The sequence below is a fragment of the Herpailurus yagouaroundi genome, unplaced genomic scaffold (genome assembly GCF_014898765.1).
Source record: "Herpailurus yagouaroundi ecotype Mexico unplaced genomic scaffold, PumYag 141, whole genome shotgun sequence".
NCBI lineage: Eukaryota > Metazoa > Chordata > Mammalia > Carnivora > Felidae > Herpailurus > Herpailurus yagouaroundi.
The window spans coordinates 54,209,652-54,237,522 of NW_024412396.1; the positions used below are offsets into that span (position 1 = coordinate 54,209,652).

The 27,871-nt window shown below is 35.5% G+C and overlaps 1 protein-coding gene across 5 annotated transcripts in view; it reads right to left on the minus strand.

Annotated features, from left to right (window-relative positions):
• Positions 1 to 27,871, minus strand: part of CEP128 (centrosomal protein 128) — a 398,532-nt gene that overhangs the window by 35,902 nt on the left and 334,759 nt on the right. For all 5 annotated transcript variants that reach the window (XM_040477908.1, XM_040477910.1, XM_040477907.1 and 2 more), the window contains one exon: positions 26,964 to 26,987. In XM_040477908.1, coding sequence (XP_040333842.1) covers positions 26,964 to 26,987 — 24 coding nt within the window. The remainder of the gene's footprint in view (positions 1 to 26,963; positions 26,988 to 27,871) is intronic.

A 27,871-nucleotide genomic window follows, 5' to 3' on the forward strand; every position in this document is an offset into this window, starting at 1 on the left:
GAAGTCATATGCGCTGTTTCTTCAAGTTCGTAAAAATCTTCTTTTCCAGTTCCATTTAAAGGATTTAGTATTTTCTTCCTTCTGCTTAACATTTATATGCTTGTTAGTTTTTTCTTTTCCACATGTGTTCACTTAAAGGCCCATGCATTTTAAATGGCTTCATTTGTTTTTCATATGTAGGAAAGATTCATCAAAATGACATGTTTCTTAATATAGGCCCCAACATGTAGGTTTAGGAGAGCAAGTAATTTTAGCCACCATATGTGTTATATTCATTTCAATAGTAAAATTCCCCCAAGAATTATATTGGCCCTTTAACAATAAAATACAAATCAATGCCATGGTGATTTCAAAGCAAAATTTTTTTGTGTGTCAAATAAAATCTTCTTCATAAACAATGATTCTAATAGCCTTGTAGTTTGGAAACTTTATTTCCCTTTTTTTTTTTTTTAATCCCATAAATCTTCTCATTTAGAAGTGACCCTCTGAACCAGGGAGAAGTATGGTAAACTCATTTTGTTCTTAAAATAAGCAAATGATTTCTTTCCCTACTGTAAAATTCAGCATGTTATGCAAATATTTTTGCTTCAAATTTTCAATCAACCAGGTGGCTGTGTGAAAATTTTTTTTTCTTTCATATTTTCACATACTAGTTTATTTTGACTGATAGTTTTTGGATGCATATTCAAAATGGCAAATATATACATACATATGTATATATACATATGTATGTATATATTTGAACCTTAAAAAATCACTGGCTTCTACCTTAAGTACAGTTATTTTTCTACTCTCCTCCTCCACCCCCCACATCTCCATTAAGGTCTTTAAGCTTTCTCGTCATCTTATTTTAGTTGTGGCTTACTTATATTCCTTTCATGTGTTGTTTCTAAGTATCTTAGCATCTTCCTCAGTATCAGAAATTGTTTCTGATACACAAGCCTTTCCCTTCATCCTTATAGTCTCGTCAATCGGGTAACATCAGATGTGTATCTAGGTATCACAGAAAGATCCACCAGACATAGATGGCACAGGTCCTGTTCTTTAAGAGCTTTTAACTCACTGGGGGGAGAAATTTGCACATGCAAAAGATGTAACAATTATACAAAGAAAAGTGGACTGAATTTATTTTAAAGAAATTATATATATAGATGCTGAGATTTTTAAGGCATCTGCAATGGTACAATAGGAAATAATGAAGACAATGAGTCCAGGCCTGTAGGTATCTCAGGTCTCATAATTTCATCAGTAAGTGATATTTGGGGAGAATATATTTATTTTCTGTCGATGTCTCTCTCTGTATACATGTGAGCATGCTTAAAACCATCACTCTGGCATACAGACTTAAGAGTATGCATATTCACAAACTTTTTTTCTTTTTTAATAATGTGAGACTGTCTTAGGCATTATGATTAGAGTCCGCTCACATTACATGTCACTTCAAGTTCACTTTTCCCCAAAAGCTAGCGGTGCTAGAAAAAGGGGACCATTAAGAAATGAATAGTCTAAATAAGGAACTTGTTGGTTTTTAGATGCCACAAAGATCCATAAAGATGTTAGTTTCTAGGGCAACTCGTGCAGAGTCAGGGAAACTTTTTATTTTTTAAGTTGGTTCATTATTTTCTGCCTTACACTATCTAATGCTTTAAAGGGCACAGACAAGTCTCCACTGTTAGAATGAAGGGAATAGTTTCTCCAGTTCATTCAGAAATGGCACCAGCAAATGACAGGTGTTTACCCTGTCTTTAATTTTCTTATTGATTTTCTAGAACTAAATGGGACATTCACAAAAGGATTTAAACACTGTTTCTCTTTTGAAAATGTCAGTAGATATTAAATTTCATATCAAAATTGAAAACAAAGAAAAATTCACAATTAAGAGTCCATTTCATAAAGGACCAATACATTGTGTATAATGCTTGGTTTATCTCAGAAGCTAAAGAGCTGAACTTCCACTGAGCTAAGAGTGGTGGCAAAGCAAATGATCAATTATTCTTAATTCCATTTAGTGGCATAATGAAAGACTGGACCATAAAAATGTAACTCAATTTCAAATACTTCTTAGCCCTCACCCCATGGTATGATGTAGTCACTATTGCTATTCCCATTATACAGATAAGGTAACTGAGAACCAAAGCGTGAATAACCTCCTCACAGTCATGTTGTGGAAAAACTGGGATGCGCATCCAAGCAATCAGAGTGCAGATATGGCAGTGTTCTTGTTTTTATTTTTAAAGTTTATTTATTTTGATAAAGAGAGAGAGTACATGTGCAGTGGGGGAGGGGTAGAAAGAGAGGGAGAAAGTTCTGCCATGTCAGTGCAGAGCCCTAGGCAGGGCTTGATCTCATGAAACACGAAGTCACGATCCGAGCTGAGCAGGCACTCAACCGACTGAACCACCGGGCACCCCAGCAAAGTTCTTACATAAATATGTTCATGGTAAATCACCAGAATCTGTAACACTATTTTACGTAAATTCCTACTCCCTCTCTAGCTATCAGCTTTTAGTACTAGAATATTGGAGCTATGTCTCTGATGGGCTTATTTATGGAAAAGAAGTTTCAAGATGAATACAGGAAGAATTTCATCTAGCCAGGGCCGAAGTCTGTGCCCAAGACCACGCATCCAAATATACAAGCACAAAAGGGGTGAGGATATTCTTTCTGTTGGTTAGAGGAAGCTAGGTATGAGATTAAGTTTTATGACACTAACACACCCTTTTCTTTTTTCATAACATGGAGCAGCAGCATAGCGCACAATCTGGCCAGGGGAGGTGCTTTGATGAATGTTGGCTGAATAAAGACAAAGGCAGCGTCACCACTCTCTGATCAACCCACTGAATCTTGGCTTCTTTATTAAAAACTCAGCAGCAAAAGTTTGCTGTTTCTCTTGTCTAGACTAAGGCAAGATCAAATGGTAGAAACAATAGTGAAATTCAGAAATCTTGTCCATTAGGCTCTGTGGCCTGTGCACCTACAGGTAGGTTTAGATATTAATCTGTTGAAAAGGGCGAAGAATATGCGGGAGATTTTCCTATTCCAAATCTTCAAACCGCCATGTAGCTGAGCGGTTTGTACTGGTCTATAGTGTATTTTTCTTTAGTTGTTCCTTTGTTTCCAACTACAGGGAAATTGAATAGTGTACTATGACAACATAAGTAGCAGCAATTAGGAATTAGAAAGGGGCTTCACTGCAGTTGTTAGTTTCCTGTCTCCTGTAGAGAAAGCTTAAAGAAACAGATTTAACCATGGGTATATTTTAGTAAATATACTTTGTAAAAATGCACCATGTATTTATTTTTTTCTTAGCATAAAACAACTACCATTTTCTTAGGGTGCTACTGAAATCATATGTTTTGAGGTTTAGATGATAAATAAAGGAGATGCTATATTTTTATTTTAAAAATAAGTGTGTGCATTTTTGGCACTATACAGATGTTAAATAAACAAGGTTATGAAGCAGTTTATTTGGGTTCAAAAATGCAATTCTATTTCATTTGGAAAGAGATCCACTGCACAACTTTCTTGACAAATGGCTGAAAGGTGGTAAGAGGACCTGAGTAAACAAATTTCAAGGGGAGGAAGGGTGAAATCGTAAAAAGGATAGACTGTCTGCCTTTTTACTTGTGGAGACTCTATCCAGCACAGCTGTATTGGCTTCACAGGGCCTTCTTTTCATTCAAACCGTATCAGGCACTCCTTGAAACCAAACGGAACAGGAGCAGAGAATAGGCCAGCAAAGTCATTTTGTTGACGTACAGCCTTCAAGGGGCCCCAGCGCTCAAAGTTGCATGGATTTCTCGAATATCAGAAGAGTCCTCTATTTCCAGATTGTGTACTTTAAGGAGAGTTCTAAAAATCAGACACCCACTTAGATAGAAGTGTTTATGTGTATCTTGGGGTAAGAGGGTAAACAAGGTTTGTTAAATAAAAACACTGGTTCACGTGGCAATATGACATTAGGGACTACATTTAAGCTAAAATCCAGAAGAATTTTTGTCAAGGACAAATCCTATTTGTCTTCATTTAACACCATTCTAGTCAAAAGTAGATCTCCTTTAAAAAGCTCAAATTTATAAAATTTGAGAACAGGTAGCCTAATTTCACTGGAAAACTTGAATAAAGAAGGCTTTCTAGATCTTTTCCAATTCTCATTCACAATAATTTTTTTAAGCAAAGAACTATAAGAAACTGGATCTGCCATAATAGATTACTGCTTTGTTATTTTAAGACAGAACTGACCATATAACTATATGTTATAGTCAACCCATGATCTTATTTTTTGCTTAATTGGGAGAGTTTTTTCAATAATAACAAGAGTGATATTACACTGTATGTTAACTGGAGTTTAAGTAAAAACTTGAAAAATAAAAAGAAATGAAAAAATAATTCACTTTTTAATTTGAGAAAACAAAAACAAAAACAAAAACAAAACCAACCAAGAATGCACTGAGGAGAAGGGAAGACAGAAGAAGTAAACAAACATCTCTCTTCCCCTTGAGATTCCTGAAATTGCCTTTACATATTTTTCTTGCCACTTCTTGATATAAGGGAAAAATAACATATGAAGACAAACTAGTGTTCTATGTCCTTACAACAGGTTTACAAGCAGGGGGGTCTTGAGATCCACAATCTAATTCCTGTGAAATCACACTATTTCTTAAAACTGAAAATAAATTGAATTCCCAAGGCAAAGGAATTTAAGACTTCCCGGAAGGGGTGGAGTTTAGCCATTTCTGCTAAGGTGGCAGGGAAGGAAACCATACTTCTGATTTACTGGTCCCACACGTGTGTTCCATGCTGGCAGATGAAGAACAGTGGTGAACCAGGAGTCAGCACACCTGATTTCTGGATAGGCATAGTTCCAGCAATGTTACTTGTATTTTGTGGTTTGGGGAATATTTCCCTTGCCTTTTTGCAAAATGGGTATAAGTACTGCTGGTCTTTCTTATGCCACACCCACAGGGCAGCTGTGATTATCAAGTAAGAAAGTAAATGTGAAAGCACGTTGAAAGTTGCCAAATACTTTCCAAACAGCAGGTATTTTAAAAAGGCCAATTCTGTGAGGCACTGTCCATTCTGGTAATTCTCAAATGCAGAAGAGGAGGTCAATGACAGTCTAAAATTACAACTAATGAAAATTAGAGTAGAAAGGAGAAACAAGGCAAACTTAATTAAAACTATATCCAGTATTTAGAAATACATTTGCTGTTCTACGTAGAGACATTATCCAAAACACAAAAGTAATAGAAGTGTAATGGCACATAAATTACTTATGTACATACTGTGCCCTTGGTGGAGAATGTTCCCTCCCCGTCTCCTTATCTGGTTAAAATTCCCCCTGCCTCCCCCCCCAACATCATGAGCATTTTCAAGCATACTGGAAATCTGAAAGAAATTTACAGAGATCACCCATATATACTCACCACCTAGATTCTACTGTTTACATTTTATTTGCTTTATTACATACTAATCCATCTATCTAACCTTATGTGCATCCACTAACCCAATTTATGTTTTGGATGCCTTACAAAATAAATCATATACATCACTACACTTTCCCCTAAAGACTTCAGCATGCATATATCCTTAGCTCCATTTGGATTTTTGTTTGATGTAAAATTTACATCTAATGAAATGTACAAATCTTAAGTAAACTGGCTAAATTTTATTATTTTTTAGCACTTCCTTAGGGAAGGCTTCCCTGCCTTTACTGATCTCATCACACAAGCTCTCCATTGCACCCTGAGCCTTTCCTCTGCAACACTTATCAGAATATTTATTTGTGGGATTATTTGATTAATGGTTATGTTGACATCAGGCAATAATCATCACAAAGGTAGGGCATATCAGTCTTCACTCACCACGGTACCTCCTGGCACTTCACCCAGTGCTTCCATAGAGGTGGTATTCAATAACTACTTCTTGAATGAACTAATGAATCTTATTCAGTGATGGAAAGGTTCTCATTCATTTATTCAATCTGCAAACATTTAGTGAATGCCTCCTCTATACTGGTGAGGCGTTAGGTGAGCTGAGGGAGCACACAATAAGACGAGGCCAAAGATGCCTTGGGGGCAAGATCTCAGAGGGCATTTTTGGCCACAGTATTTATATTCAATTCTGAATGAGGTCGAAGGTCTTCTGAGGACTTTGAGCAGAGGAGCAATGTGCTCTTATTTACAGCCCAAAGTTCCCTCTGATGTTTGCAGATTGCTCATCCCTCACCCCATGTGGAATCCATGGATTACAGGGGCACTGTGAGAAGGTGAGACAGGCATCTATCTCACTCCCAGGCTGGAGTCCTGCTGAGCAGCAGAAACTCTGAGACCCAACTCATGGACACCACCTGGGTGGAGCGCCATGAGAAATTTACTGAGAGAATACACCATATCCCTGGAAAGTGACTGGTGTCATACAAAAAGTTCTTGATTTACCCAAAATACTCTAACATCTCGAAAATATACTTTCTGACTGTAATAATAACGATGTCTAACCATTAACATCTCTAATAATCTCTAATCATCTCTAATAACGATGATAGGTTATATAGATTAATCTGATAACATTTTTATTGTGGTAGTTTTCTGTCTGAGGTCAGACAGCAAGCAGCAAGATACAGTGGCAAAGGTCACTGATTAGAAAACAGGAGGTACAAGGTTCTATCCCAGCTTTGCCATAACCAGTTGCATGATCCAGGAAAATCATTCATCCCATGGGCTTCAGTTTCCCAATCAGGAAAATGGGAAAGTAGGATATAAAAATCTCTGAGAGACCTTCTGGCTATAGCTTTAGCTGTTTAAGCTTTAACTTCTTTCCACAGTAGGTTGGGACCTGATTTTTAAGCTTAAAAGGTTGGAACGAATATGAAAAATCGTTTTATAAAGAGAAAGTAAAATAAGGAGAAAATCACATATGGGATTTTAGGAGTTAATATTAACTCTCAAGAACTACCCAAGAACATGTGTGGGGTAGAAATACCTTTACTTTTTTACAGTAGAAAGCCAAACTAATGATTGCAGAAGAAAAACAGGAAGATGGGCATTTTTATCTTTTTAGTTGTTTGCCCCATCAAAAAATTCCAAATATTTATCATTTTGTATTTTTTAGAACAGATACTTCCAAAAGTAGGCAAAGAATGGCTTTCATCTTTTTTCACTTTGTAACTGTCCTTATAATTTCCCTTCATCTAAATATTTCTAATTAGCTTCTGGTTCTATTACATGAATGTTACTCCATACTTTTTCTCTCCACAAAGCTTCTGTGCCATCATGACTTTGCACATGAAGCCCATCTGTCTGAATGTTCTCTACACACTGCTTAAATTAGCTCACTGATTCTCCTGCAAGACTTGGCTTGGTCACTACCTTCTCTAATGTGGCAGTTCAGAGAAGGAGCTCTTGAGCCAGTCTGCCTGAGATGAAATCCTGATTTAGTCACCTACTGGCTATGTTTCCCTAGGGAAGTTCCCAGATTCCTCTGCATTGGCACTCAGTTTCCTCAATTATAAACAGGAATGTGTAGAATTATAGTTAAGGACCAAATACATTAGCACATGGAAAGTGCCTAGAGCAGGGTGGGATACTAGTAAGCACTCAGTAAACACTAGGTGTTGTTCCAATGGTAATACTAGTTATCATTTCGTGAAAGGCTCCCCTAAAGTCTGGGTTAGGCACCCATACTCAGTGCTTCCAATGCACACATGTCTCCTGTCATGTGTCTAATCATTTCCTGTGTGTTTGCTTGTCTCCTTTAGTAGACAGCAAATACCTTAAAAGCAGGAGTGTATTTTTCGTTATATTTCTAGTGCTGAGTACTTAGTATCACACACAATATATTTCAGTTTTCTGAAAAAAACCCTTCTCAACCCAAAGACTAATAAAGGCACAGTTAGAACTCAGAAATGTTGTGGAAAGAAAAATACTTTGTAAAGGTAGAATTTAATGACTGACTGTTTCTGAGGGGTAGAGAATATTTCTAGATAGACTCAAAATTAAAGAAACAGTAACAAGAAATAGAACTGGGAGAAAAATGAGGTACCATAAAGTTGAGTTAAAAGATATAGACAGGGGTGCCTGGGTGGCTCAGTCGGTTAAGCGTCTGACTTCAGCTCAGGTCACGATCTCGCGGTCCGTGAGTTCGAGCCCTGTGTCGGGCTCTGGGCTGATGGCTTGGAGCCTGTAGCCTGCTTCCGATTCTGTGTCTCCCTCTCTCTCTGCCCCTCCCCCGTTCGTGCTCTGTCTCTCTCTGTCTCAAAAATAAATAAACGTTAAAATAAAAAAATTAAAAAAAAAAAAGGTACAGACAGAGTTAAGAGACAGGAAGATGAGAGTAAGATCTTTTTGTGGACCTAATAAGCTGAAGCAGGAAGCCTGTGGTGTGGAGAGCACCCTGCTTCCTGTGGGTGAGCCCGGCAAGGGCTTAGCCACACCAGGCTGGGAAGGGTACAACCTGACACAGGGCAGATACCGAGAAATGCTAATCATTTCCCTGAATACTGCAAAGCCTTCCTCCCAAGGCCTCAAGACACGCTAAAGCAGGCAATCACATTTGCCTCTTCTGTATTTAACAGGGAACAGAGGGTCCTGACGTGGATCACTGATAAGGAAAGATAATTGTTCTGGTTGAGGTAGGGTCCAGGCTAATTTACTTAAAAGCACACTGGTGAGGTGAATATAATTAATCTTCTCTGTTCTCAAAATAAAGGGTTATTTTCTTTTTAAGAGATGTCTTGTGTTCTCAAAGAGAATGACAAAACAAATTAATCATTTTCCATTACTCCACACACAGCACTTGGATTTTGAAAGAGCATGTGAACAGTTAATCCCCTATATGGATGAGTTTCTGGTGACAGGCAGATCAGATCTAAATAGAAATCAGGCAAGGTATTTTATTTTTATCATTGTGGCTTTGAGACTTAATTCAAAATAACTGAGATCAACCCTGCGTATACTTTTAGAGTTTGCTTTCATAATTAATCCTTTTTTGAACACTTAGAAACACTCTTTTGGATCTTGTACAAAGCATTCCCTGGCTGACTGCGGCCAAAGCAGGCAGAAGCAGAGAGTATCTAGAATATTTTAAAACCATTGAAAACTCAACTGAACCATCTCTTAAGGAATCCCAACTGCCAGGCCATACTTAGTTCAAAGTACCAATAATTTGAAGTTAGAGCAATACATTTGAGCAGATAGCTCACCTCAATGACTAATGTTAGAGGTGAACTTTAAGTATGTTTGAGATGCCCTGTTAAGCTATGTCTTGAATGGTGAACAGAAGGGTAAGAGGGCACAGATGGGGTATATGTGAGCAGAAGTATATATATTTTAACTAAAGCCAACCAGTTTCTCAGTTTTATGCCGCAGGCTGAAAAAGATGGGCTATGAAAGCCAGTGGGCATAAAACAGCTGACAATATTATTTGGTGAGCAAATTCATCTGACATTTGCCACAACCAATTGTTTTCCTGAAACTGGAATTTCTAGAAGGTTTTTTTTTCTTTTTCTTTTTTTCCAAATGAAAGCCATGCATTCATTTAACTGGACAACAATGAAGCTTTGTGGCCTCGTGGTTAGTATGAAAAGGAGTTGGTCTTGCCAAAACAATTCGAAATTTTGAACTTAGGCTCCCTCCCCCGACTTCATTTTAACATACTCAACTAAAAGGAACAAGTTCCACAGGCTCTACTGGACACATTTAAAAAACAAAAAAACAGAAGTAACCCAAACCACATGACTCTGGACATTTAAAAGTATGCTATAAAAACTCCAGAAACCATGCAATACTCTGGAAATTAGGCAGGATTTCAGAGGATTTGTTATACAGAAACTGGATGAGACATATGTCTTTCTTTTAGGCAACAAGAATCACTGAGCACTTACTGTGTGCAAATCAAACTACATAACATCACTACATCAGAGTTCACTCTGCTGAAGCTGCCCAGATTTAGTTCAAGCATATTCTTTCGGTTCCTGAATGAAAATAAGTTATTAGGGCAATAGCGAGACATATGTATATTACATTGTAATGTCTCATTAACAGACCTTTTTTTTTTTTTTTTTTTTTTTTACCATTAAACTGGGAAATTTTAAGCATAGGGACTATACATTACTATTTTTGGGCTCTTTGGTATTAAAACATAACAGCTACCCAATAAATACATACTGAATTTGGTCCTATAGTTACTTCTCAGTCATCCAGTAACTGTATACATGCAATGGTAATTTAAAAACATGCTAATGTAAAAGAGGAGATAATGCTCTCCGGTGAATATGGGTGTGCCAGGAGTTCTGGGATACATTCTAAAAGAAATAATGATGTTGCGACAATAAATCAAGTTACGTGAGAAAGGTATTCTACTTTTTCTTTGAGAATTCCTGCTCCCTACATTTTCTTGGGATATACTAGGAGAGGATACCCAGGAGAAGTACCAGTCAGAAAGACAAAATCTGAAGTATTTTGTATTGCCTTACATTGCCTTTACCTGCCTCACCGTCATCACCAACTTTAGTTGGAGGCTAAAGGTGAGAGATTTGGTCTATATTATTTCTAAGAAGGTGCAGACATAGGTACATCACAAAGTCATGCAGAACACTACTTTACATATAAATATTTTCTCTATCTCTTAAACTTAGAGGGAATCCAATGACTTAAAGGAGCTTTCTGGACATGCAAACAAAATACCTATTGATAGTCAACCTGGGTCCATCAAATTTACTGTAATATCATTTGAAGTAAGTCGCAATTTACACACCAGGGGAACAGGAAATTCATTTGTAAAACAAACAAACAAACAAACAAACAAACAAACAAACAAACAAACGAGAATATAGAATGGCACTTTGCTTCCAGGTCGTGGAACACAACAATTTACTTCTCCTTAATCTTTAGTAAACGTGAAAAATTAGTCATCGCCATTTACTCTGGTCCAATACGTAAAGTTTTAAAAACAGTATTTTACTTATTTGATAAATAATCTAGAGAATATTTAAATAACAGATTAACAGTGAAGAATAACTTTGTTGGAAATTTTAGTAAGAATTTAAGCATATTATATATTCTCCTGGTTTTAAAGGTATGAATACAATGGACTTCTGATTAACTGTCATTCATGATTCTGGAAAATACCCATCTTATAAATATTGATTCTGAATTTCAGACATTAACATTTAAATAACAGATAACAGTGAAGAATAACTTTGTTGGAAATTTTAGTAAGAATTTAAGCATGTTATATATTCTCCTGGTTTTAAAGGTATGAATACAATGGACTTCTGATTAACTGTCATTCATGATTCTGGAAAATACCCATCTTATAAATATTGATTCCGAATTTCAGATATATTTCCAACAAGTTCTAGTTTATCATTACTTCTGGCTCGTTATTCTTGCACTTGCATCTTCAAAACACAATACTTCTAAAAGTACTGACAGCCCCTATTTTTTTAAATTGATAAAGCTATCTTTTCACTACATAATTGCAATTTTTTTTCATTTTTTATATCTATAAGCATCAATTAAGATGGTCAATCCAATGAAAATTTTCTTTTCTGTATGATCTCCTCCTTCCAATCACATTTTTATACAATCTGCTTTCAACGTTTGCCCACTTAGGAACCCTATGAAGTAAATACACAGGAATACAAGATGAAAGCCTACTGAATACATTCTTTTAGAAAAATGGGCTGGTCCAGCATCTTGTTGCAAAATATTGCACGATGAGTTCTTCTTGTTGAATAACTAACTGGATGAGAGTATCCTATTTCCTTTTTGTCCTTAAAAATACATTCTTCATTCATCAATTCTTCAGTTTGGAAAATTCATCTAGGACATTATCATTTGAAGACACATAATCTGGTTTTTTGCTTATATAATCAATTTCACCATCATCACTAGTTTCTAGAGTGCTGCTGTCTGTCTCTTTATATTCATTTTCTGATTCATCTAATAACTGAAATGTCTTCCTCTGTCAGTTTCCTTCTCTTTGTCATTATGAGAGAAATGAGAGATTCTGAATTCTCAACCTGCATTCAATAAAAGTAATAATAAGAAAACCCTACAAAGCTTCTTCTTGAAAGATAATATAACATTTGGGAGGAACTTCTCCATGGCACTGCTACAATGTCTCATGATAGCTTTTATCCCAGCTTTTCAAGGATTTTTGTAAAGCAAATAGATGTAGCGTTTCCCTGGGACAAAGGTTGTGTAGCATTTCTTGTAGCTCTTTTTTATAAAGATTGGGGGTTGCGTAACCTCAGGGTTCCTTAGCTATAACACAGATTCACTGCATGTGCAATGTCCACCTAGACCCATGTCCATATTGTCCCTGTGAGACCTCAGAGGCAAAGAGAAGTTGCAAACATGTATGTAGCTCACGGAGCCCACTGTGCCATGAGTAACAAAGTCTTTTGTCTCATGTCTTCTACCATCCATCAGAGTGTGTCAGACTAACTTGGTAAAGTGCAAGCAGGGTAAAATCTCTTCATTTCTTGATAGACTTTGGACAGCACAGTAAGAAAACTGAAATATTATATAATAGTAATGACTTCGTTCACTTACTACAAATCCTTCTGTGTGATTCCATTATCCCTCCACTTTCATACTATTTTAGTTTTTTTCTAGCATAGCTGGGAACGATTGATCGATAACATATAAAATAATTCCAAGGATGATGAAGTAGGAAAATGCTTCACAAAAATAAGCTCACCAAGATCCATTATGTATCTCAGATTTATAACATGGTTCAATAGATCCATATGGTATTTGCAAGACAGAATCAGTGTTTTCCCTTTTAAAAATGAGGAAACTTTCTCTTTATTCTTTGGAAGATATTTAAGAAAGAATAAAAGTAAAAAAAAAAAAATCAATCCTTCCAAAGGAACTGAAACTCAAGATTGGGTCCAACTACCCCTGATGATATACTGAAGATTATACCACCTCTCAGAATCCTCTTCAACCATGTAGTGCCTAATTTCTCTTCCCTTTGAGCCTTCCTGAACTGCTTCTAGGTGGTCTGATGGGAAGTGTGATAATTCACGAACCACTTGCACAACACTGCCTTGTAAGAAGACATGTTTCACACTCAATCCTTCACATGGAGTATCTATCTGGTTGTCACATGCTGAATGGAGAAACGATTCAAAGGTAATGAATGTGATGCTACAAAGGGGATTAATACAAAGGTAGTAAAAGGAGAAACAAGAAGAAATGAGGAAGGCAGGTAGTTTATATAACCTTAGTCAAGATGCCAAAAGCAAACGGATTAAAAAGCCAATTTTCCCAATATGTTGATTTACAAAACAACTGATTTGTTTTGTAACTGTTCATATAGTTTCCAAAAATGTTTTTTTTCCATTGGCCAGTTTGTTACAATTTGTTAAAATAAGAGAATTAGTCATTTGGCAAATTCATGACTGGATAAATTTGCCCTACACGTTAAGTCTGACAAATTTAAATTTCAGTAAGATACTTGAAAATTAACGAACACAATGCCTGAGAAAGAATCTTACAATGGTTTTGGTAGATTAGAAAGAAGAAATACTGGAGACAGAATATATGATACTATAGTAGAAAAGGTATGGAATTAATTCAGTAGAAATGAATAGAACAAACTCCAATAGACATGAAAGGAGAGTACAGGCTGGAGGGGATGAACCATAAGGCATATTCTTAAAGGTCATGTTGACAATGACCCAAATCAGGGATTCTCAAACATGACTTCAAATTAGAATCATCTTGGGGAGCTGTAAAAAATACTGAGTCCTACCCCAGGTCAACCAAATCTGGGGGTGGGAGCATGTTGAACTAAAATTGTTAGGATTATTAAGATCTGTAAACCCACATGTCTCAGAGCCAAAATTTGACACAATTGAATTGAATTGTGAAGGTAAACTTCATATGATATAGAGTACTTAGACATATAACCTGTGTGGTGAAACTCAGACAAAAATTCGAATGTCCTGATTAATGAGCCCAAACTTTCCAGTCCATATGTATCCTGCTTCTGTGACTGGTGAAAGTAACACACACGTAATGGAGGAATATTTTTAAAAATGAGAAAAGGACTTTCCCATCGATTATCTCATTTGCTCTTCTCAACAAAACAGTGAGACAAGCCAGGCCAATAATTGGGCTCACTTTATAGATAACAGAAATTAGGCTCAGAGGAGTGAAGTGAGTTGTCGCTGTAATAGAGCCAGGGCTCACAACTAGATCTTCTAACTCCCGGTCTACCAAATCCTAATCATTCTCTAAGACATTTAGAGGTCACCTGCCTTTTGCCTTTCCCTCTCACTCACCTGCAAATACACTCTTCTTCAAGGAAAACTAATGTGTAATGAGGACTTTTGAGGTATTACAGAACAAAACAAGTTCTGAGTTAGAAATAATAGAGAAATGCAAGGGATGAAAACAGGAAGTTCTCTGAAAAGATGTAAAGGGAGTACTCCATTGACTCCAGGTGTTTTGTCAGTGAGTTTCTATTTAATGTGTTTTAGACAATCTGGTTCATGTCTGATGACAAGTCAAGGATGTGTCTCACTGGCCTTTGCTGTGGATAGGTAGACGGTGAGATGATAGTAGTGAAAAGCACTGAAAAAGCTTCAGAAAACCATTTACGTAACACCAGCCATGCAAAAATAATTAGGAACAGAGAGCCTAAAGAGAATAATGAGGGAAGGGCTATTTTGATGGTTTGGCCTTTTACCGTTTGATGTTCAAATATAATGTAATTGGGGGCAATGATAGGTTGAAATCATTCATTAATGTTAAATAATTAACATAAGACCACTTTGGATATTTATATTAATAGTGCTAATAGTGACAATTTATGCTCTCTCCAGCCTTTCATCTGAGATCAAAGTTTGTTAAAAGCCCTAAATAAACTTTATAAACACTTGTGTAAGTAGAATTAGAGTTGGTATGTGGATGCATAAAATAAAACAGATCCACTGAGGCACTGAGCATCACTGAGCATGCTCAAGACAGAACTAGTAATGCAAACGAGGCATGCCAACTCTTTTCTTCAAGATTCAAAAGGAAGAAAACTAGTTCAAAAGTGCTTTATAAAACTCTATTTACCAATAAGTTGAGGGCATATTCTGACAGTCCTACATATGGTCCAGGAATGTCAATGTCCTATGTATAAGTCCACTTCTTGCCCTGCTCAAGAAAGACACGGGATCTAGCTGTTGATTTCCTTCTTTTTCATTCTGCACATTCACTAGACACTTGTCAAGTGTTCCTTACTCATGTCTTCATTGCTCTTACGAGTCACAAGAGGAGTATGAGGAATGGAAAGAACACGGTGTCACTGATCAGGACACCTGAATTCTAGCCCTAGTTTTGCCACACTTGGCAATTCATCAACTTCTCTGGCCTGCAGGGTGAGGGGTTTTCAAAAGGATCTCTAAGACTCCTTCCAGGTGGAATGTTATCTAAAATGGCAGCAGGGACTTAATCTGCTATCTCCATAGGAAATTAGAGAGACACGGTAGGGATTCAACAAGTACCTGTTATATAATATCCTATGATTGAGTGAAGTAAATTGTTTGATAGCAACTATTGGTAGGTCAGAAATTTTGAAGGCCAGAATTTTAATTCCTTTTAGATTAGACCAGAACCTATTAGGGAGGGGAGCTTCTAGATATCACCTAGCCCAGCCCAATCATTAAAAAAAAAATAAGAAAATTAAAAATGAGAGAGGTTAAACACATTGTCCAGGCTCACATGCCTGGCCATGATAGACATATGACCAGAACCTAGCTTTTCTGACTCTGAATCAGATACTATTTTTACCATATCATCATCATTTAAACTAGGCACATAATAATTTTCAGCTAAAACTTGTCTGTAATTTGTTAAAATTAGATGCACAAAATAAAAATCCCCCAAATCAGCTTTTTATTTAAAGGCTACTTCAAATATGTAAGATATACTACTCCCACCAACTACATATTAAGGGTATAATACAAATATTTTGTTTTATAGTTAAGGTAGGACCTTTAAAAAAAAAAAACAACAACAAAACTTAATACACTACTACTCGGAGATTTTACCCATATGGGCTCTCTTGAAGAAAAACAGAAAGCATTTCTTAAATATTATATTTTTTCAGAAAGCTACTTCCATCGTGTTTTGTAATATACACTCATATTATCTTCCGTATATAAAGCAAGAGCTTCTTCCTGAGGATGCACTATGTTATTGATAGTATTTAGAGTGGGGCTATGAAACACATTGCCTAGTAAGGCAGTTAGGCAGTATGACTACTTATCAGCATCAAATATGAAGCTGTCAGTCTGACCTCCAAACACTGAGCAATTTGATAATATTAAATTCGTCTGCTGGTGAAGCTGCATTCATTATATAATTTCTCAATGACACTTTCCCTATGTCACCGTGTTTATGAGAAATTTGACAGGGCTGTAAGAAACCGTTTTTGCAGACTGAAGGAAGTCTTACATTTTTAAATTGGTCATCACCTTTTGCCACAAGGTTGCAACTCTTAATAAACAGCCTATTTGTTTGAGTAGCATTTTCTTCCTTTGACCTTAAATACAGACATGTTTTAGAAACTTAACCCTTTGAAGATGACCCCATTATTGGAAAACGTACATATTTTAATACTGACTAATGCAGAAAACAGGCTCTGTATTTTGGGACAAGGTGGCGAAAGGAGAATGTCTAGATTGTTTCAACCAAGATCCCTCATGAGAGATTCATGAGGATATTTCCGTTTGCCCTCAATGCGAATATACAGAAGGTAGACTAACATTAGAGCAGTGGGAAACTTGGCAGAACGGGCTAGGACAGGGTTTGTGCAAAACCTTTTTCCGGTTTCAGTTTGAATGGGTTCCCAGGAAGTGTCAAGTTTGAACAAATCCAAAATTTTACAATGTAGCTCAGCCAAAACTGCTGAGATTCACCTGATTCTGGGTCAAAACTGTACAGAGCACACTGCGTTTTATTTGGTGTAAAGCCAATTTGACTAAACCTTTCAGGCAACTTCAATGAGAGGCTCATAGTCTTGGCAAAACCAAAAATGAACCTAGCTTGATCTTTGGTTTTGAAACAGCAAGTTCTGGCTTTATAAAGAGATAAAGGCAAGTTTTACTTAGCTTTAAGATTCTTACAAATACTTAGAAGAAGCACTGCAAATAATTAACAGTTATTTGGCCAGATTTACATACTCAAGTCAGTTACTTCCTGAGCTTAACCAGGACACTTCAGTAAGTACGTTAACTCTATTGGCACCATATATTCCTAAGTGGCGTAGAGCTGAATTTGGTGTTCTAACAAAGAACAATGGTGCTTCTTCAACAACTTAAGTGCTTGAAGAGTGGATCACACATGTAGTAGGATGAAGTACAACCAGTGCTGGCTCCAGGTGGGATGGAAAGAATTAAAAATAAAAACTCCAATGGCAATTGTCTACTGTTTTGGCAGATGTGTGAAGGGAGAGAATATAGCGTTACTTGGTAATTTCCACGGAGACATACTGGCATTCTCTTGTACTCTTGAAGATCAACTGGTGTGCATGGTTCAAATCTGTTACCACTAATATTACCTGAATGAATCCTTTAGGGGTGTGCTAAAGGATCCAACAGTTTTCTTTTTTCTTTTTAAATAAAACCTATATTTCTAAGAGTTTCCCAGCGTTTTGTAATTTTTCCCAATATAGGTAAATTTATGTATATATTTCTCCATATTGCTACATATTAGGATTTATCCTGTAAGTTATATCATCTCTTTAAGTATACATTGAAAACAAGCGACATTGGATTGTTTTAGGTCACTTGGATTTGAGAAGCTGATTAAACACTGAGAAATTATAGCTACATAATTACACATTTGCTCTAAGTCAATGATTTTCAAAATTTTGAGTAAATACTCTCGAAATAATTTTTTAAACTATGTATCTACCTTATCCCTCCCCACCCCACCCCCCATACACATTTCAAGGTTTTCCAAATGTTTTCATCATAAATTTAGGCAGTTGCAGAGGAAGAAATTTCTGGAATATTGTAAATACTGACATTTTCAAATAAAACTCTTATATTACTCACATAAACGTATCCAGCAAACTTTAAATACTTCAGTAATTTGTTACCACCATTTACCCATGGACAGAATAACTAAATTAGATCCTCTTTAGAAGACAGACATTTTATATTGTTCCTTTGCCCTTTGAATTTATTTCCCATCTATTTTCCCCAACAGAGTTTTCTCCTAATGTAAAATATACTTATGTTTGGAAGTCTTTTGTATTGGTTATCCTATCATACTTCATCCTTGTCTGTAACAAAAATGTATATTTAGAGAAAACTGATTTTTAAAATGCCCTGTGACCATAATGCTTTAAGTGTTATATATTTTTATTGCCTGAATTCTCATTATAACTAATATTAGGTATATTAACGTTTTTGAGAAGAAATATTAATGTAAAATGTATAAGGACTCCAAAGCTTCCAAAAGTATATCTCTTAATGGATGGATACTGCCTACTTTTCTCTTGTACTCAATTAGTTCATGTATCCATAAGTAAGTGCTAACTTGTGCTTGAATAAGACAGGGATCCATTTCACTTCTATTTCTTTTTTGTTTCTTTGTTTCTGTAGATTTAATCACTGAGAAATCTTGTTCACATGTAACAGTACATGAGAATGAAAGTGGTTTTGTTATAACAATGTCACTCAGTTGCCTTCCTAGTTTTATGGCAAATATTACATAGTGATCTGTCATCAAAAATTAATTTTAATGATCTATCAGCTTGATTAGGTCCTCTTTCAGTTTTGTTGAAAGCAAAGAATTAGAAACTACTTGACTTGCCAAAGGACTATAATGTAGTTATTAAAGTCACTCACTTTCTGTTTTGGAAGGTATATGAAAGAGGCTTTATTTACCAAGACTTATCAAATGACTACAACTGTTTTTTTTCACTTAGAGGCATTTCGCTGAATTCTACATATGAAGAAAGTATGAAGAAAATTAAAAATATTAATGTTAATACCATTCTCTCAGTATACATTTTTAATACTTTTGTTTTAGGGGTGCCTGGGTGGCTCAGTAGGTTAAGCATCTGACTCTTGATTTCAGCTCAGGTCATGATCTCACGGTTCGTGAGTTCGAGCCCAGCGTCAGGGTCTGTGCTGATAACACAGAGCCTGCTTAGGATTCTTTCCCTCTCTTTCCCTCTCTCTCTCTCTCTTTCTCTCTCTCTCTCCCTCTCTGTGCCCCCGTCCCACCCCTGGCCCCCCCACCCCCTGCTTATGTACTTGCACACATGCATGCTCTCCCTCTCTCAAAAATAAACTTAAAAAAATACTTTTATATTAGCATTAAATATATTTCCATTAAAACCCTAGAGTTGCAGATTGGCAAAGCTAGTCCTTATGTCAAACCAATCAGCCAAATCAGGCTAACTTTCTGGCAGAAAAAAGTCAGACTTGATTTTTCAGTTCTATAAATGTGTTAATATGCTCTGTGACAACCACTTTTTGAATTATAATTCTAAGACAGATAAATAAGGCATGGAGCCAGGCCAAAGTTTGTCACCTGAATAAAAGAAGACACTTTCAATTACTTCTTTCCAACCCTTGGTTTTGTTCTCAGGAGCTATACATTTGTTCCTGATTATAGTAGGGGGGTAAAAGAGGTGAGGTCATTAAATAAAATTGTCATTATTCCTCCGCAACATCTATCAACAATATATATCAATTTCAGAATATATATTCCCAATACCACATATATCTAATAAAACCATCTTATCAAAAATATATGTATGACTAACAAGGACAAGAAGCCTTACCTTAGTGACTTGATTAGAGGAGGCCTCAAAGGCATCAAAATCATAAATTGCCCCTTGTCTGGGGGCACCTTGAAGTGTCTGGGGGAATCTGGCATCATGGAACCTTGGGTGGGTGAAAAATAGGCCTTTCTTTCGTAAAGGGAGAGGAGGTTGATTAGGAAAAGTACGGTGGCCTCCTCAGGCAGGGTCATTTTAGGACTCTGCTTGAAATGCATGTAGAAGCTGAGGATGTAAAAATCGATTCTCTTAAAACTATCTGTGTCTGAAGACCCCTTGGAAAATCTCTGCCTACTCCTAGGGGTTATTTTACTCCAGTCTGGAGACTAACTCACCAGCTATCTCTGAACATTACCCTCAGGGTCAGCATTAATCATTTTGTCATAAAATTAAAAAAAAAAAAAAAAATTTTTTTTATATTATTATTCTTTTTTTTTTTTTTTTTTTTTTGGCAAAATGTGTCAGATACAAAAGAGTATATAAAATATATACACACAGTTTGAAGAAAATTGACAATTCTTTGTGATTTCAATTAGCATTTCCCTGTTTATTAATGAAGCTGAATATATTCACGTATTTCTTTTTCAACTGAAATGCTTGCTCATATCTTTTACTTTTCTTTTTTTATTTTTGAAATCTAGGTTATCTTTTTCTAATTGCTTTGTTGGCAATAAGATTTGGATACAAATTGATTTGGATACAAATTGCTACTCAGCTATATATTTTGCCACAAACATATTTTAAGTGTGGCTTTTCTTTTCACTATTTTTATGTTGTCTTTTGACTTACAGCAGTTCTTAATTTTAGCGTGGTCACATCAGTCACATCTTTTAGGATCTGTGTTTTCAGTGTCATCCCCCCTCCCGCCCCCGCCGAAATCCTTCAAAGTTCCAAGATCATGAAGATATTAAACTACACTTTGTTTTAAAGTTTTGCATCTGAGACAGAGGTTCAATTTCTTTTTTTCTAGACCAGCAATTGAAAAGTCCCTCCTTATTTCCCTGATCAGGGATGCCAGTTGCACCAGACATCACATTTCCATGTACACGTATTTCTGCTTATGGGTCGTATATTTGATTACACTGGCCTATTTTTATATTCCTGTGCCAAGACTACACTACCTGAATTTTCATAGCTTTAATAAGATTTCACATATAGTACGAAAACTACCCCCAACTTGCTCATCTTCAGAACTATCTTGGCTATTCCGGAGTATCTTCTCTGTGAAGAACTTGCATTTTTGTTGTTGTTGTTTGATTTTTTTTCTATGTATTTTGTATTTTTTGTTCCTTTTGTACTGGTACACTTTTAGTTACATTTTCTTAGTACTTGCTGCTGGAGTTAGAAAGAGAATGGACTTTCTTAAACTCTATTTTTCTTAACTATGAATTCCTAGAACTTTTTAGACAGCAACACTATTTGCAATTAACAACTGTTTAACTGCTTTAGTTAGGACTGCATGTATAGTATCTAACAGAAGCTGTGGAATGGGGCATCCTTTCCTTGTTCCTGGTCTTAAATGAGGACTTTCAAAACGCTAAGATAATGTCTGTCATTGCTTTTTTTTTACATGACTCAGATTAAGTAAATTCCCTTCTAAGTTTGCTAAACAGGTTTTGATAATGATATGAGAATAAATGCTTCTTATTCATCCACTGAGATGATCTTATTAAATTTATTTCTCCTTAATCTGTCATATGGTGAATTACATTGATTGATTTCCTAATATTAAACCAACTCTGAATTCCTGGAATAAACCCAGTTTGTTCATGATGAATTCTCCTTTGAATACATTCCTGGATTTATTTTGCTAATATTTTGTGTATAATATTTTTGCATCCATGTTAATGCGTGAAAAGTCCCTTAATTTCCCTTATTTATACTTTCTATGTCTGGTTTTGTCTCCAAGGTTATGCCAACTCATAATGAGTTTGGCATGTTCCCTCTTCTTCTAGTTTCTGGAAGAGTTTTTGTAAAATTAAAATCATCTGTTCCCATAATATTTGGTAGAACTTCTCTAAAAAAATTATTTGGGCTTGGTGGCCCCTTTCTGGAGAAATTCTTAATTGATTAAAAATTGTTGATGAAACTTTTTATTATTTTTAAAGATTGACTTATGGCACTATTCATGTTATTTCTTCTTAACTCTGGAAAATTAATTTTTTTCTGGGAATTTAGTTATTTCTCCTAATATATGATTGCAAAATTATTCACAATACTCTGGTATGTGGTTACATTCTCAAATAGCTATAGTAATATCCACTTTTTCATTCCTAATATTACCCCTTTGTATCTACTCTCTTTTTTTTCTCCATCAGTCATGCTGGGTATTGGTTGTTTTTTTCTTTTTAAACAACCATCTTTACTGGGCTTGCATATTGCATGTTTGCTTTCTATTAATTATAATAATTTCTCTATTTTTTTCCTTTCTTTTTCTTTTTTCTTTTCTTTTTTTTTTTTTAGGTTTTTGTGCCATCCTTTTAATTTCTTATGCTGGGTGCTAAGCTCATCATTTTTCATCCTTCTTTTCTAATTAAAGATGTGAGCCATGAAGTCGCCCCATAAATACTACTTTTGCTGTATCACACACATTTTATAACACAGTGTTACTATTATGATTCACATCCATATATTTCATAACTTCTACTCTAGTTTGTTTTCTGACCTTGAGTGGATTAGAAGTTTACTTTGAAACTTCCAAAAGTCTATGCCTTATCTGGTTCTCTCTTTGAATCCTAGAGCTAGTTATAATCATCCACAAAATTCTGGCCCAAGGAAATGGACAGAAATAGTATGTTCAAATTCTAGTGTCTACTAAAGGGAAATTACCTGCTCTCTCTTCCTTTCTTTTGTCTCATTACAATGCAAATCTAAAGGCTGGAAGTGGTTACAGGCATCTTGGATCAGGAGCAGGACATTTGCATCCCTACACACTACATCTGCCGTGACACAAGGCCTGATTTAAAACCATTTTATGGGGGCATCCAGGTGGCTCAGTCAGTTAAGTGTCAGACATTGGCTCAGGTCAGGATCTCATGGTTCGTGAGTTCAAGCCCTACATTGGGTTCACTGCTGTCAGCAAAGAGCCCGCTTCAGATCCTCTGTGACCCTCTCTCCGCCCCACCTTTGCTTGCACTCTCTCAAAAATAAATAAAACATTAACGAAGATTTTATGCTCAAAATAAAAGCTAAATAAAAATGAATAAATAGCTGTGCTACCACTTTAACTCTCTGTGTTGTAGACAACTGATAGCAATGCAAATGAGTCTTGTTCATAGACTTGCAAATAAATGTTGTCTGGGGGAGTTTCAACTTATTTCCTTCCTCCACAATGGAAGAAACCAGTTTTGCATCTAATTTAAATGCATGTCAGAACTCTAGTGCCTACCTATATGTGGTTCTTTTCTCCTTTAAGCCTCAGTAACATTTTATTCATTCTCTCATTAATTAAAGAGTTAAATAAACTCATTTGCCATGATTTCATTTCATATTTGTAGAAGAGTCATGATTTCATAATTTTACTTTTTTGGTAAAATTGTCTTTTAACAAACCCTTTGGTTTCTTACTATCTTCAAAGTTTAATTACAGCCCCAACATAAATGCCTTCTCTGGCTCTTTCTGCCTGACAGTGATTCTCCAGTTTCAGAGATGAATCTAATCTCCTCCATCATGTCCTCAAAGTACAAAATCCATGGTTTTCCTAGAACCTGGACCATGATGTCTTATTTTATAATTTTTCTTTAAGATTTTTTTTTTCTTTATAAAAGCTCCTACAAAATGCATTGTGTTTCCTTCATGTAGTATAGACAATGTATCTTTATCTTACATCATTAATTTATTTACTTGTAAGTAACTTCTCAATTCAAGTACAAATTCCTTTGGAGAACTGATTATAGTTTTTCCTTTTCTCTTCCATTGTCAACACAGTGCCTTATATAGTACCCAATAAATATCCACTGCTATGTCTCATCCATGGCCCATCAACTGGGGCTCTCCATCAAGATTTGTTTTTTAGGTAATTACTTAGCTTTATTTGGGGTATTAGCCTGTTATATTTTGGTTAAGAGTTGGTTCATTACTAAAAAATTCACATTAAACTTTAATGAAGATCCTAAGAACTTTTGTGAAACATCAAATAAAGTTTAAACCTAACCAAAAAGGCTAGGGGAAAATAATAAATTGATTTGCTTCCGGGGAACTTTTTCCTTCAACTATTGGGACTGGTTCTGTGTAAACCCGCATATCCTTATGTGAGTGTCACATATGTACAGTTTGACATCCATTCTACAAATGTTTACTGATTGTCCAGTATATATCAGGAATGTTTGATAGGCCCTGGGTTGCATTTGCAAGTAAAAAGTAATTTCTAACCCAAGAAGCTTACATGCTAGTGAAGAAGGAGAGGGAAAAGTTGAGGAAGAGGAGGAAAAACAGACACATGATCCTGACATAAGTGTTTAGATCACTGGGGACAAGTCAACTCACGTTGCTCATTATGATGAAAAGACCATCTCATTTTCAGCTATTATAACTACTGAACCTTTAAAATCTCCTAATGAAACAATGAAGTTTTGAACTTTTGCATATTTGTATTACCAGAACATACAGCCTACATCCAATATCTTATATTAATACCAACCCAACCAAATGTAGACCACCAATTCTTTTCTACGGTTTAAGTGCTGAGTTGTGAGAGAATAATAAATGATCTTGAGATTACTTTCAGCATATTTGATTTTATGAACTATAAAACACTTTACCAGTTGAATAATCTACCAAGTGTATTAAATCTGCTGCTTATAATGCCATATGAAGTCAAAGGACTTCATAATATTTGAGCATTAACATTATTACTGAGCATTTTCATTTTTATGGCTTTACTTATGATAATTATTTCAAATTAAAACCATCTTGAGAAAACTGCCACTGTAAAAAACCTTGTCCGTTTAATTGATTTTATTTTTCTCATGATGACTTTTTATTTTTACCTTTATTCCTAAAGGAATGCTTAGAATAGGTACTTATTAAGATCATACTCCATAGTACTTTTAGTAAAGAGATTGATAAATTAAAAAGACTAACAAATACTAATAAAATTTATAGGTTTTGGTTTCTGCTTGTATGATTTTAAGTTTTGCATGGCATATTGGTGTAATGAAAATGATTAAATAAGAAATAATAAGCAATCACATAATGATAACCTAACATTTGTTTGGCCCTAAACATGTTCATATATATTTTCTCTCTTAATTCTCACAACTTGGTAAAATAAGTTTAATTATTGTTATCTTTATTTTTACAGATGAGGGAATCAAGAAACAAGTGATTTGCTAAATGTTGTATAAGCGGCATTTTACATGCGGAACTCAAGTCCTCACACTCAAAATTTCTATTTTTGTTCATATTTTTAAAAAGAGTGTTTAATTCACAGGCCAAATCCTGTTGGCAAGACACTTCCTAAGGGTAAGTAAAATATATGTGGAAGAACACTAAACATTTTATTCACCTACAATGTCATCATGCTGAAACTGAGAAGGTCAGTGTAATTTCCAAATGGCCCAGTTAAATCTAAGGAATAGATTATTTACCCACTAGGGTCTGGACACTGTCAATCAAAATCACTTGCTTACACAGGACTAAAATGTGCCCCATTAGCATCTCTCCACCTCACACTCACAAAATAAATATTTTATTCTTTACTGGCCATATTGTTGAAAGGCTTCTTTTTTTTTTTTTTTTTTCCTGTTCATTAAAAACACAGAAAGAAAAAATAAAAATCACCACTAGTCCCAAGTCACTCTTAATATTTTGTGTGCTTGCTTTCTGAGTCTTTTTTTTAACACAAAATACTCAATATTTGCATCACACTCCCCCTCACACACATATATATATATATATACTGCTTTATATACTGCTCCCATATTATGGGGAGCATAATATGGCAATATTTACTTTTTAAAAATATGACTTTTTACGGCTGAAAATCTTTCATCATAAGGTGGTACCATAATTTATTCTACCATTCTTTCAATTCACATGGTTTTCATTATACAAAGGTTTATTTATAAAAGTAATATAATGTTTTATAAAACTTGAAAATATAGAGAAAGGAATGAAATCACAGTCCTAACTCATGTCTAACAAGTCACTGATGAGTTTTGCTACATCTCTTCTACTCTTTATTCATATGCCTATCATTTCTTGTTATTATTGAAGTAGACACAATTTTATTTTATTTTTTAATTTGTCTTCTAGTACAAGCCCTTTCCATAACCATAGTGGCATGTTGGGTGGAAAGTCCACACTTTAACCATTCATTACTGTATTGTCAAACAAGAGGTTGTCCATTTTTCTCTAAAATCATTTCAAATAAATCATTTTACAGTAAATATTGCAGGCATGTCATCTTACATTCGTGCACCTCAAGAAATGTATTCCCTAATACTAGATTCCTGCAAGTAAGAGTATTGAGAAAAAGGCTGACCAGCTTTTAACATTATTTGGGTAGTGGTAAAAACAATGGACAAAAATACTGAGGTTGGGGTGCCTGGGTGGCTCAGTTGGTTAAGCATCCGACTTTGGCTCAGGTCATGATCTCACGGTTTGTGGGTTTGAGCCCCACATCGGGCTCTGTGCTGACAGCTCAGAGCCTGGAGCCTGCTTCTCATTCTGTGTCTCCCTCTCTCTCTGTCCCTCCCCAGCTCACTCTCCATCTCTCTCTCTCTCTCTCTCTCTCTCTCAAAAATAAGTAACATTAAAAAATTAAAAACAAAAAATACTAAGGTTCACTATCTGGACCTCAAAGTATAAGCAGGATCCCAATCTCCACTTCTTTTCAACCAATCCTTTTAGTGACTGGGAAATACAGAAACAAACAGGATATTGATTACATTTAAACTAATTATGTTTTCCATAATTTAGGACATCTTGGTATCATCATTCTTGATGTTTTTTTTTACTATTATTTTCATTTTAAAGGTGTGTATCCACCTACCTTTCAGGTATAGTTTAGCTTAGTCTCTCCCCTTTCAATCCTAGATGTAGTTTTAGAAGTGCTTTCTGGAATTGCTTCTTTGGGTGGGGTGAGGGGGTGCTCTGAAATCCACACCAAGACACAACAGTAATTCTGACAAAAGGAGAAAGAAAATGCCCCAACTTACCGTTTCTAATGCATTTACACGGTCCTGCAAATAAAGCATAATATATAATTATAAAAACAAAGCATTAAAAATCATTTCAAGTTGACTTAACTGTCACATTTTCTCTTTATCTTCCATTGGTAATAATGTATTTAAAAAATATTAAAAAAATGAGAATTCCTACTCAGGATGATATTTCTACAATCAAAACAGTCATAAAAGAATCACTGAACTTCTTATCTCACCTAGTGTTAGGACTGTAAGACTTAATTTAACAGTAAATATCATAAATTCAGATATAACTACTAAACAGAATATACTTTACCACTTTCATGGTAAAATTATTTATTTGAGGATTTATAAATATTACACACGTTTGGTTATAAAAACAACTAGACAATAGTAGTGATATAAAAAAAGGACTATAGCACACATACCAGCCCTCAGGTATACAGCACAAAGTATGATTTGGAAAGTAAAGTTCAGACATAAGAATAACTTCATCAATTAAAATTAAGAAGTAATTTGTTAACTGAGACAATACAGGAAAAATAAACGAGAAAGACCTATCACATGCTGGAACCCAGATGGGCCTTCCTTATCTGTAGTATCTTAGAAATTTTACAGAAATATTGGTTTTAAAAAAGGGTCAATGACAATATGACTTAAACAGCTAAATGACTGGTGTGCCTCAGAGGCTCAGTCAGTTAAACATCTGACTTGCGCTCAGGTCATGATCTCATGGTTTGGGAGTTCAAGTCTCAAATGGAGCCCCGCATTGGGTTCTGCACTGAGGGCACAGGGCCTGCTTGGGATTCTCTCTCTCGCCCTCTCTCTGTGTCCCTTCCTCCATGCTCCTGCTAGTGCATGCACACACTCTCTCTGACTCTCTAAAAAAAAAAATAAAGTTAAAAAAATGCCACATGATT